The following is a 12,649-nucleotide window of genomic DNA, read 5'->3' on the forward strand; positions in this document are numbered from 1 at the left end:
CCCTGGAATGTCCATCCTACTTGGGTGAGGTGCTAACACACCCGTCCAGTGCAGGCTTTTCGCTCTGACCCTCTCACCTTTGGGGGGGGCCAGAAACGTGGCTAAGGTGGCTGATCTTGTCAGGACCAGTCAGTCAACAGACTAGTAGCTGGTAGGTTTTCAGGTGCCCTCTGGGTGCATTTATTAATAAATCTCTCACTGGAATCAGTGAGGGTTTATTCATCTGAGATGTTTGATACCAAACATATCTGGGTTCAGAGAAGCCATCATGAATCTGGGGAACTTGTAGTGGCCAGTGTCCAGCACATGTGTTTAAAATGGCTTCCCTGGTCACTTACTATGTCTGAGAATCGACAAAGGCACATAGTAGGGGCATATCTGCTTGTACAGATATGCCCTCACATATGAATGAAAGATGGGGACTTATAAAGTGTGACTGTCACTCCCAAGGGAGCATCCTGGCACTGTACAAGCAATTAGCGTTGTTAGTGGCTGAGAAAGAGCCCTACCTCAACTCATTAGAGAGTAGCAAAGTGCATTGGATAATCTGAGTATCCAGGATTTCAGCTGTTTTTTTAACCTGTCCTCCGATTCAATCATCCTGAGATATGCGGGCGTGCAATTCCATGCCTTAGCTCCTCAGACCGTGAATTATTTACCTCCTTTTGTTTTGAATTTGAATGTAGGGACCTTAATAAGATTAGCATTTAATTACCTCAACGGGCGCACATGGACATAATGGGAGAATCTCATAGATAAATATTCTGGTCCCAAGGCTCTGAATACAGTACATGTAATATAATACAACCTGCCTTAGGGCTGTAAGGCCTGCTAGAGGGGTGACTTACATATATTACATGCAGTGTTGGGGGACATGGCACACAGACTGTGTGCCATTTCGTGTTTCAAGTTTTGGAAGCACCTTGTCACACAGCCTGCGGTGGTAATCTGCATAAGGTTGGTGCTGGGTCCACAGAGTGGCACAAGTTGTGCTGCAGCACTGAGCCCCCCTCTTCAATACCCATGCCCTACGGACCAGGGGTACCATTTACTAGGGAGTTACAGGGGGCTGAAGGGTCTGGTCACTTGGGGATCTAGTGGCCGGGTGTCTTGTTTTAGGGAAGGTACAGTGGCACTGGGGATCTGGTTAGCAGGAACCCAGTGTGCTTCACTCAGTTGCATCTAAGAACCAGGCAAAAAGTGTGGGGGGCATTGCAACCAGAACCCCGCTTCTTACACTCGGGTTACATCCAGTCTGTTGGGGATCTCCATCTAAACCGTTCACAACCTTACTTTTTCCGCCTACATACCAGCTTCAACCCTTCCTCGGCAGATCAAAACCTGACTGCCATGATCTCCTGTCAATGAGCAGGAGCTCTGAGCCGTCCTTTTACCACCAGCCCACATGAACTTTACAAGTAGCTCTCACTCTTCTACATAACAGACATTCTCCAGTGGTTCCCGCAGTATGATTAATTCTTTCATCAATTAAACTGTCCAACATTAAACCATTTCTGAAAAATACACTTTCTATCCCTCTATTCCAAAGAAATACTGTCTTGTTTCTAATCTCACTTCCCCAGTCTAAATACGTTAGGGTGTTGTATCGTCCAGCTCCAGTCCTATTTTGAGGACATAAATCTGCTTCTGAAAGAGATGTTTAACTGCTGATTCAATACCTTAGAATATTCTCTAGGCATTCAACTGGATCTGGAAAATTTGGAGCAGTACTTCATGCTCCGGTAGGTGGCACCGATGGCTGTTCATCAGCCATACTGAATGTGACAGGTGCTGTGCCTCTATAGGTGCACCCCAGCATGCTGACATCACTTCCTTTTTTTGAGCTCTCACAGTCATAGATCTGGATAGCTATTGCGGTCAGTTTTTGACTAACTTTTTCTCGACTTTTGTGGAGGCTTTTTTTCAACCAGTGTACTAGGGACATGTGCCCAACAAAACCTGCAAGTTTTAAACTTTGCCTGGAATGTCACGGACCTTGTCTGTGACTGATCTCCACTTGCTATGTCTTTGGTTCTTGGAGTCAAGCCACGACTCCAAGTCCTGCTCTGATTGCATGTCTATGCACCCAAAGGCAATTCAGGAACAGAAGGTGAAGCTCCTCGAGGCACAGCATTGGAAGATCCCAACCCCTTCCCCCTCCCCATCCCCGTCGCTCCTGGTCTGGTGGAAGATCTCTGTCTTGTGGATGACCTCGGGCCCAATCCTGCAGCTGCTCTTGCGACTGGCCATCCTTGAAGTCAAAGTTGGCCTCTGATAAGTCAAATAAGTTATTGAACAGTCATGCAACTTCGCCAAACCCCTCCAAGCCCTGAGAAGGGGCGCAGGAGTGTTGTCATGCCTCTAGTTCCCGCTCCCGCACTCCTGCGGAGCCGGCACTGAACCGGGCTCCGCATCTCCCTGAATTTCAAGGATCACCTGCTCAATTTAAGGAGTTTGAAGGACATTCACCTCATATCTTTGGGCAGTTGACTCCCTCTGGTGCGCCTTTTGGCTCCATGGAGGTAAGAGATGTCACAAATGGTTTACTGCTGGAGGGACCACCCCGACCTACGTTGGACCCTCTTGATCCGTTCCCGGATCCGTACCGACTCCAGTCCCTAACCCCATTCCAGTTCCTAACCCCATTGCAGTTCCCCAAGAGTTCAGTCCATCGACGCTGCTACTAACATCACTCAAGCCACTCAACAATAGCAAACCCATTATCTTCTTCGTCTCCAAGATGGTGCTACAACAGCCCCACCGGAAATAGAGACTGGCACATGTCATGCCATAACAGCCTGCTGTCCTGGACACAGTGCCCTTTTCCTTTGGGACGTCACAGTCTGAAATGGACATTGGGGACACTGACACTGATTATGTTTTGGACCCTGCTGATGATATTGACCAGGCTTTCCATGAAGAGAACTGGTATGAAAAGTTGGGAGATGCCCGCGGGCTGGACACCACCCGGACTCTGATTTAGACTCCCTATCTGGTCCGGCCACTGAGGAGAGTGCATCCTTTCCAATGGTGATCAGAATGGCAGCTGAGGTCCTTGATCTCCAGCTTCCTTCAGTGGAAATTAAAACTAATTTTTTAACTGAGGTGCCTCAGCTAGAGCACTTCAGCTCAAAGCTCCTGCTCCCATTTAACAAAGCCCTCACAAATGTTCTACTGGGGGCTTGGTCCAAACCCTATTGAGTGGTCTCAAACATCCTACAGGTTGCCCATCACCATCACCTGGCACCCTAGAGTTACTCACCGAGCACCTCACCCCAAGAGTCTAGTGGTGCAAGCTTTGGCAGCCAGGGTTAATCTAAGTGCATTCCCTACCACTCTCCCAGACAGGCAGTCAGTCCAAGAGGTTGGAGACTTGGAAAGAGGGTTTTCTCCTCCAGTCTTGTGGTCGGTGATTACAGCATGTCTTTTGGGGAGATAAACTCATTCGTTATGGGATGCGCAGGTGCTGGACTTGGTCTCGAAGGAGGCTTATGCAATAATTAAACAAGCTATGCTTCATGAGTGGGACGCAGTGAAGTTCACCATCAAATGTGGGTTGGATATCACAGACTCGCTAGGCAGAGCCATGGGCTCCACTATGACTCTTGGGCAGCACACTTGGTTGTTGTCAGCAGGCTTTTTGGGGGATGTCCGAGTGAGCCTCAAGCACATGCTCTTTAATGGCTTTCTTCTGTTAGGCGACATGGTGGAAGCAGAGCTGAAGTGCTTTAAAGACTGCAGAGTCACAGCCAAATCTTTGGGTTTGTCCAATACCCCCTGTCAACCAAACTCTTCTTTTTGCGTCTTTTGTGGCTACGGTAAGAGGGTTTCAGTGTCATCCACAATACAAGCTACATGCACAGGGCCAGCAAGCTTCCCAGCCTTTTTATGGCTGTGGTCGTGGCACCCACAAATCTCATGGACATCAGGGTCAACAAGCAGCCCAATCCTCCACCCCACCAGCTGCTGTGCCTCCAAGCCTCTTTAGTGTGCCCTCAGTGATACACCTGGCAGGATCTGGCACCGGAGTGGCAAAGTACCCCCTCTGAGGAGTGGGTGCTACATATTATTCGGTGGGCTTACGCTCTTCAGTTCCTAGAAACACCACAACCTATGCCACCATTCATACAGTGGAGAACCTCCTGTCCTTGTTACGTCAAGAGGTGCGGGCTCTTTTGGCCAAAGGATCCATCAAGAGACTGCTATCGCCAGAAGTAGGTCGTGGTTGCTACTTCTGCTACTGTCTGGTGTTGAAAAAGGGTGGAAGTCTCTGCCCCTATTCTAGACCTTTGCTCTCTAAACACCTTCCTGAGAAACAACAGATTCAAGATGCTCACTCTTGCCCAGGTTCTGTCTGTCCAAGACACTGGAGAACGGATGGTATAATTGGACCTTCAGGACGCTTACTATCATATACCTGTCTTAAATGACGACGTAAGTTACCTGCAGGTCACAGAGGGCCAGGAGCATTTCCTGTTCGCTGTGCTCTTTTTGCCTCACCAGTGCTCCTCAGTGTTGACGAAAGTGATGGCACTGTTGCAACTCATCTTTGGAGCTCAGGGGTCTCGGTCTTCCCCTACCTTGACAGCTGGCTGCTGAAGGCAGGCTCGCCACAGGCAGTTGTCATCCACCTCCAGACTACTGCGAACCTCAGTTGGAGTTCAATATCAACATGCTGAAGTACACCTGACTCTTTCTCAAATGCTCTCTTTCACCTGAGCCATTCTCAACAAGGTGTGGTTTCGTGCCTACCCTACGGAGCATAAAGTCAGGACATCTGGGCTGTTGGTTTTGACTGCCTCCTGCATCCTGCTGGTGAAACATGCCAGATGGCTTAAGCAGGCTCTGCAGAGGGATTTGAAGTCCCTGTGGGCACAACAACAGGGGAATCTCTCCAGCCAGGTCCAAATTTCGGAGGACACTGCAAAAGATCTGGAGTGATGGTTGCTGTAGTGGGTCATGTGAGGAAATGGGGTGTGGTATATGGTGTGGTTGTGTGGCCTCACTGTGTAATATACTACCAACTCTTTTAGGATAGTCAGGTTTTGTTTGTCAAACCTGAGCTCAACCCTGGATAGCTGTGGCTCTGATCGGTCAGGCTTGCACAAAGGAACAAGTGTAAAGCGTTTAAACAGCACCAAAACAATTGAAAAAGAAAGATGCGAGGCACTCAAGAAATCCAACAACTAATTTATAAAATGTAGTCGATTTATATCAATGTTTACACACCAAAATGAAAAAAGTCCCCTGCAGTGTTCAGGAGATACAGATTTTACAAGGTATACTGAATCACCATTTTTCACTTAACAGCGAATAAACATTGGTAAGTATGACAAATTTGACAGAGACTTTTTCCAGAAAAACTTCAATAGGTATGAATGCGGTTAGAGTTACTTTAGGTAACTGTTGGAAATGGCCCTTTCTACAGGGTTATCCCCAAAGATTTTGCCTTTTACCTCTATTTTTCTGACCCTCTTTTTGTTGGCTTTAGGTCTCTGGGCACTTTACCACTGCTAATCAGTGCTAAAAGACATGTGCACTCTCCCCTAAAACTTGGTATAATTAGCTTACACCTTTTTGGCTTATTTAATGTGTGTGGAGTTTACTACCACATTGACTTGACAAGTCAAACTACTTGCCAAAGCCTAAACTCCCTTTTTACTACACCTACGTCACCCCTAAAGTGGACCCTAGATAGCCCTATGGGCATTGTGCTGTGTAAGTAAAAGATAGGACATATATTTGTATGTGTTACATGTCCTATTAGTGACAGACTATTTAGTTTTTCACTACTGTGAGTGCTGCTCTTCTCATAGGGTTGTATTGGTAATTCCCTTATATATGTCTAAGTGATAAATTCTGGTCCGTGAGGAGTAGTGGGGGCATGTTTGGTATGTTCAGAATGGTAGTGAGAAATCCTGCTTACTGGTGTAGTTGGATTTTACTGTTTTAGAAATGCCACTTTTAGAAAGTGGGCATTTCTCTGTGCTTATAACTCAAGTGCTTTGCTGTCTAACTCCAATCCACATCTAGGAAGAGTGACAGCTCTGCTTGGTGCACACTTTCCAGACAGCCATCACACAGGACAGAGGCTGGGTGTGACAGAAGAGACATCTGCATACTGATAGTCATCCTGGGCTAGGGAGAGGGAGGTCGTTCATACCTTACATGTGAATAGGCTTTGTCCTGCCCTCATGCAATGGGCTGATTACCCCCTACTGATGTCTGGAGACTGGGCTGGCTTGAAGGAAAGTTGTGTGTTACTTGAAAGGGTCCCTTTGAAGTTACCCCTGAACAAAGGCATTTTTGGAGTATAAGTAAAGGGGCTCTGACCTGTTGATTTTTAGAGCACTTTGGAACTGGGATTGAATCTCTGCAGAAGGATTGCTGAGCTGCAAAAGGACTAATCTGGACTTCTCTTCTGTTGTAGCCCTGCTACCTGCTGCTGCTGGGTGGCATAACTGACCTACTGGATTGCTTTTCTGATTATTGCCCTGCTGCCGGCCTGCTCCCTGACTCTGGACTGCCTAGGCACTGCTGGACTGACAGGAAGAACCACCCTTAATTGCCTCTATGGTGCTGGCCTCTGTCTACTGCTGCCTGGCTTGTGTTTGCCCTACCAGTGGTCTCCCAGGGGCCAATGCAGTGTTAATGTCCGCGTGACTCCCTTGCCCCCTGTGTGCCCCTGTCCCAGCGCGTGGTACGCCCCTCAGATTATTGCCCTGTGTTTCATAAGTATAGCACCTTGGGAGCGCTTTGGCTTTCACTCACCTAGTAAGCATTGTTTCATTATCCTGCAGCGCATGGCGAGCACTTACTATCCTACAAGTTCTAATGTGGTGAGTGCTTTGCGCTGAGGATGTGCGTAGAACGAAACTGGCAGCTGAAGATCAAGTGAAAGGCTGTCCCATGGCTGCCAGCTGCCACCTCTAAGGAGTGAAGCAAGCAGATCCCCAGGGACCACTCTGTTGACCTTCCGCTCAGTCATAATTGATTCACGTCATTTGGGGGCTGTTATGCAGGTACAGTGATAAATTTCAGAGTGCACACTATACTGATGTCGTTTTGGTCTGTGGTATATGTACTGGGTTGGGATCTTGTGCACAGTGCTTATGAGTTACGATATTGCAGAGCTTTGAGCTATATTTACAATATAAGAAGCTTATTTTTCTTTTTTCCTACGTGGAGTCTCTTTTTTGGTGTATTTATTGTCACTGGTGTGGGTCTTGCACAGGGACCTTGTGTTTTTCAAAGGCCCCTTTGAAATCTTTCCCACATCAAAGGCACACTTCGGTATAAGTATTGGACCATAAACCCCACCAAATCAGAACTCTACTGCTGTGCTGCCAGGAGGTTCTGCCATTCTGCAACTGCATTGCTGTGTTGGCCTTCTGCTTGTTGTGTGCTGTAGGAGGGACTGCCACTTGTGTTGCCTGACGTTTCTTGCCTGCAGTGAGGGCTTGACTTCACTCAACATCCTTGAACCCAAGATTCTCCAAGGGCTTGCTGGCTTGCCTCTGTTCTCCTTAAGGTCTTGGGACATCAAAGACCTTGTGATCTGCGTGATTCAAGCTCATTGCACCATTCTGGCAGGACAAGCGCTCCGTAATGTAGGAGCATGCCTTTTTATCTGCTGGCATCCCAGCACCTTGCACCGTTCTATGTGTTGGAGCGCTCCTTTCTACACCCTTGCTTCAAGATCAGTGCTTCCCCTTGTGAGAAATGCCTGAGGAGCAGCTTTCCTCTTACCCGATTACTGAAAGGATCTGTGCGTACCCCAAGATGAGTGCCCGGACAGCAGTGCTTCTGTTGACAGTCGTTTAAAGGAGCAGCGTTGCTCTGTTCATGAGCGCTTGAGGATCAGCACTCCTTGCTACGAGCACCGCTGTGAGCTCTGACTGGAATGTCTGCCCCAACCCTGCCTCCCTGTTGCCCTGACAACTGAAACTCACTCGCTGGGCCTGCACTCCCGAAGCAGGGCAGGCCGGACTACTGTGTGCTCAGACTCTGCCCTTGAGCAGGGCTGCAGCGCGGCTTGCCGAACAATGTGCCGTATTTGCTGCTGGCCACGCAAGTAAGGGCACTTTGAGTCCCGATGCAAACCCTGCAATTGTGCCATTCTTGCCAGGAAGAATTACAGTAAAGACTCTCAAAGGGGAGCACAGTTGATTTAAGCACTGCTTTTGCATTTATTCTTGTCAACTTTATAGCGCCTGATCTACTGATGGGATTTTTGTCGTTTTGGTCTTATTCTATTCCATACTTCTCGAAAAGTGTGTGTGTGTGTGTGTGTGTGTGTGTGTTTTTACACATTGCCTGGTAAGTTAAGCCTGACTGCTCTCTGCCAAGCTACCAGAGGATACGCACAGGTTAATTTAGGGTGTGTATCTGACTTACCCTGCCTAGGACTGTGGTCACTACTCGGGCAGGATGCATACCTCTGCCAACTATACACCCGATTTCTTATAGTGCCACATGCCAGATTGTGAATGGAGGACCCTTAAGTCACAATAGGTCCAGTATCAAGGGAGTCGTATTGCTCAGGTACAAATCTCCCACTGTGTTTACTGGTGGATGGGCACCTCCAACCTTTTGGGTTGTCGACCCTCAAGCCCTCCACAGGTTCAGGCTGCTGTGGTCATGGACTTCTCCTCTCAGGCAAAGTAGATGACCAACTTTGTTTTTTGTGGGCTTCTTGAAAGCTAAGAAGGCAAAGCAGCCAGGTAACGAGCGTAGCATTTCGCACTCTCTCTGTATCAAGATCTGCCATGCCCCGGCCAAGAAAGACCCTTTGGAGGGCAGTCAGTCCCAGTGTACTAGGGTCATGACTGCCTTTATGGCTCTCCCATACAGCATCTCAGTTGCTGACATTTTCTGGGATGCTATATATTCATCTTTGCCAACTTTTGCCGAGCAGTAGTGGCTAGCAGTGATGGCTATTTAGCCTGAGCAGTGTTGCATTATGTCCTTGGTTGACCAGCAATACTTCTTTCACTTCCCATGCAGGTGTTGCTTTGAGACTTAATCCTAGGGTGAGGATTGTGTGGGAAGATGTAGTCTTCACAATTAAAAGATACTTCCCTTCAGTAACAGTATTTTGGTGGCTACATAATGATCCAGCAGATTTTCTCACTACCCTTTCTTTTCCCCTGGGGATTTAGTGCCTTGCCTAATAAGATCCCAAGATACGCAAATGTGCGCGTTAGTTGCTGCTGCTGCTCTTTTGGCTCCTCTCCACACAACTCACTGGGGCATTAAAAAATGTCAAGAACTGACACCAGCATGCCTACTTTGGCCTAATATACCAAAGGTCGTCCTGTCTAGGAACAGAGTGTGGCTGGAGTTACAAGGCACGTCCTGGTGGTTTTGGGGAGCCTTTGCAGATGAAAGGTTTTACGGACCAGCCTGAATCTTTGATAATTTTTTAAGTTGAGGAATGTACTGGAAGATTATGTATCCACCATATATTTTGTTACCAAAGATATGTAACTGTTTCTTTTGGACACATTTAAAGAAAAAATTTGAAAATGCCCTTGAGTAAAGCGCTGTGCACATAATTGACTGTTATACCATCAGTGTGCATTGCAAGTAAGTAACTTTATCCTTTTCATTCTCAGAAGAATTTTGAGGTTTCTTCCGAAAATTAATCCTTGGGGGGAAAAGAAAAACTAGACAAAAGTGTGCTTGTTCCACTGACTTTTGACAATAAGGTGGCAGTCAGTACTAAATTAACTTGTATTTCCAAATTTCTTACTTGGAGATTGTATTATATGTATCAGAATGTTACATTACATTATCTTTTCAGGTATCCGACTTAACCATATTATCATGTTTCGAAGTGAAACCAAAATAGCTTGGTATATAGTGTACTCTAGCCTCTTCTACCCTATGGTGTTGCAGATATCTAATCCTGTCTTAATCTCCTTCTAGATACTACCTCAAGTGCTGTATTTATTTGGCAGAGTTTGAAATGTTGAATATCCCATACACCTTTGAATCATTTCACAATAGTCCCAAAGAGGGAATGATTAAGGGGCTTTGGAAAAACCACAGCCATGAACCGAGGGTGAGTATTAAGGAACATAAGATTATATATGGCATCCATATAGCAAGCACTCATTCCATTGTTAGGCTACGGAGGTTGATCACTTTTGAAATTTGAATTGTATTTCCCAGAGATGCATATATACAGCAATATATTTATACCAATTAAAAATCTTGTATAAAATATTAAAACATATCATTTTATCATTGAAAAAAATGTTGCCGTATAAGGTGCAGAGCTGGACAAATAAAAATGGCATGATCAAACTCTTGAATGCCACTATTGCAAAGTTGACATTCTGTTTTTATGAATCAGTTCTGTTTATTCATAGCCACCATGTGACCTGAACATACATGGCTGTTCGCCTACAACCTAGGGGACCGGCAGCGTCAACTAGAACCAGTAGACCTCATTGTACACAGTTATCTGCCTACAACCCCAGGGTCAGCAGCGTTGATGTAGCATTATAAATTTAGAGAACAGAACTACTACAAACAAAACAACCCCACTTCCCCTGATTCCTTCATGAGTTGTGTCTGGCGTGGATTACAATAGTGGGTTGCCAGGTGTGGTAGCGGGAAATCTGTTGGGGAGGGCTATCAAAGAGATTGGGTAGGTATAGGGTTGACTGACAGGTCGGGTGGTGGGAGTAAGTGGAGCAGTATGAGGTAGACCGGGCAAGTGAGCTCATTAAACTCAGATGAGTGAATGCAGATAAATGGGGCTCATAGTTGGGGATAGGAACTGCTTTGCTGGTCAGCTATTAGAGAGAGCTTTTCATTCTCTGTGTGACCCACAGTTTGTGGAGCCATGTGGTATATTCAGGAATCTTACCGGTGCCCCCACAGGAATCGAATCACTTGGTGTGCAACACCCAGTGCTAGAGCCATTTGATTTCCCTTTCAGAGAGAAAAGGGGGTAGGTAAGGGGGTTAGGTAGCCCTAAGATAATGTAGGTTGGGAATCTCAGTATCACAGTATTAAAGGCAATTGTTGGGGTGGGGGGGAGCAGCAAGGGATATCAACTCCAGGTACTCCAGTGCCTCAGTATTAATAGCCTCGTCCGCTGTCTAAAGGTTTCTATAGAAGGTTTGAAAGGCCTCAGCTATTTGTGCATCAGTGGTTACCTCAGTGGATGGCGCTGTATAGATCATGTGGACAGAGCTGGCATGGATCTTGGCCCGCAGGTGATGCACAAGCATCATGCCACAGCAGTTACTCCCTAAGTAATATTTGTGTTTGAGATGCTCCATGGTGTATTCTGCTCGGTCTAGATCCAGCCTCTTAAGGACTTGCCGTGTCTTTTTCAGCCCCAACTCCCCCCCCCCCCCCCCCCCCCCCCCCCCACACACACACACACACACACACACACACACACACACTCCCCAATCAGTATAGCGGTGTCTGGGTAGTGAAGTACTGGGGTGAGTGTGTTTATGATAAATGCTTCTTGGCCTTCGTTGGGGGCATAAATGTTGGCCAAAGTGAAGTGGAAGTAGCCAGGTCGGAATCTGTAGGCTAGAGTGCACCTTTATGTTCCGTGACCTTAGTGAGTATGTCCCCTGTAAAGCTTCGGGATAACAGAATTGCCACCCTCACCCTATTTTGAATTGGTGGAAGACCAGAGTTGGCATGAGAACCATCTGGATTGCATTTTAGGGACATAAGGGGGCAGAAGGGTCTCCTGCAAAAGGCATATGTCACTGCACAAGCTCTCAAGAAGTGATAGCACAGCCGCTTGTTTAATGGGATTGTTGATGCCTCTTTCATTGAGGCTCATCACTGTAATTTCCCTGAAGGTAGAGAAGGAGTAAGAGGTCTGTGTGTGGTGGTTAGACACCATGTCTTGGGATGTGCGTGTGTAGGCTATTGCACTTGCGAGAAGTTCACCGTTGCCTAAACTACCATGTCAACAGTGGGAGGCAGGAAAATGTGAAGGAAAACAAACATCAATAACATTCTCACAACAATTCCAACAACAGTACACCAGTAGAGTCTGTCGGTAACTGGAAGAAGTGCATTGGGCGTGGACCAGCAGTCATTCGGGTAGGTTAGAGGTGGAAGAGAGGGTAGCCTCCTGCCGCCACAGGCCATTAAGATTTTTGCGTTGGCGAGCTTAAGGTAGGCGCTGTGGAATTATTGGGATATCATCATGTAGGTCATGGTGGGGCTTTGCCAGTTCCAGAAGCCAGCCTCTCCAGCATTGTGTGGCGTTCCTGTGCATGTTTCTTTGGTCATGGTCGGGGGTGCTTCTTGCGTTTACCTACTGTCTGCCATTGTGATGATCTCGATGGAAATCCCTGAGGATAACCAGATATAGAGCAATAGGGTGAGTAACCCAGCATGGCAAGGACCTGGCAGGCATCCTTAAGAGACTTCAGCTGATGGAACCGGCCTTACCATCAAAGCATCTGTCTAATGGGATGTTCTCATTTGTATGGGACCTTCTTAGAGCGCAGAAAGTCGATAATGGGCTTGAAGAGTCTGCTGCGCTGTAGGGTGACAAGCGAGAAGTCATGGTAGAGCTCTACAGTGGGAATGGATAGGTTGTTTCACTCTGGCTTTTTTAAGTATGTCCTCCTTAGTTTGGAAGTCATGCACACAA

The 12,649-nt window shown here is 47.0% G+C and overlaps 1 protein-coding gene across 2 annotated transcripts in view; it reads left to right on the forward strand.

The window, feature by feature from the left end:
* KNTC1 (kinetochore associated 1) overlaps positions 1-12,649 on the forward strand; it is a 495,394-nt gene that overhangs the window by 389,916 nt on the left and 92,829 nt on the right. For both annotated transcript variants that reach the window (XM_069214955.1, XM_069214954.1), the window contains exon 55: positions 9,931-10,066. In XM_069214955.1, coding sequence (XP_069071056.1) covers positions 9,931-10,066 — 136 coding nt within the window. The remainder of the gene's footprint in view (positions 1-9,930; positions 10,067-12,649) is intronic.

Source organism: Pleurodeles waltl, chromosome 11, assembly GCF_031143425.1.
Source record: "Pleurodeles waltl isolate 20211129_DDA chromosome 11, aPleWal1.hap1.20221129, whole genome shotgun sequence".
NCBI classification, from domain to species: Eukaryota; Metazoa; Chordata; class Amphibia; order Caudata; family Salamandridae; genus Pleurodeles; species Pleurodeles waltl.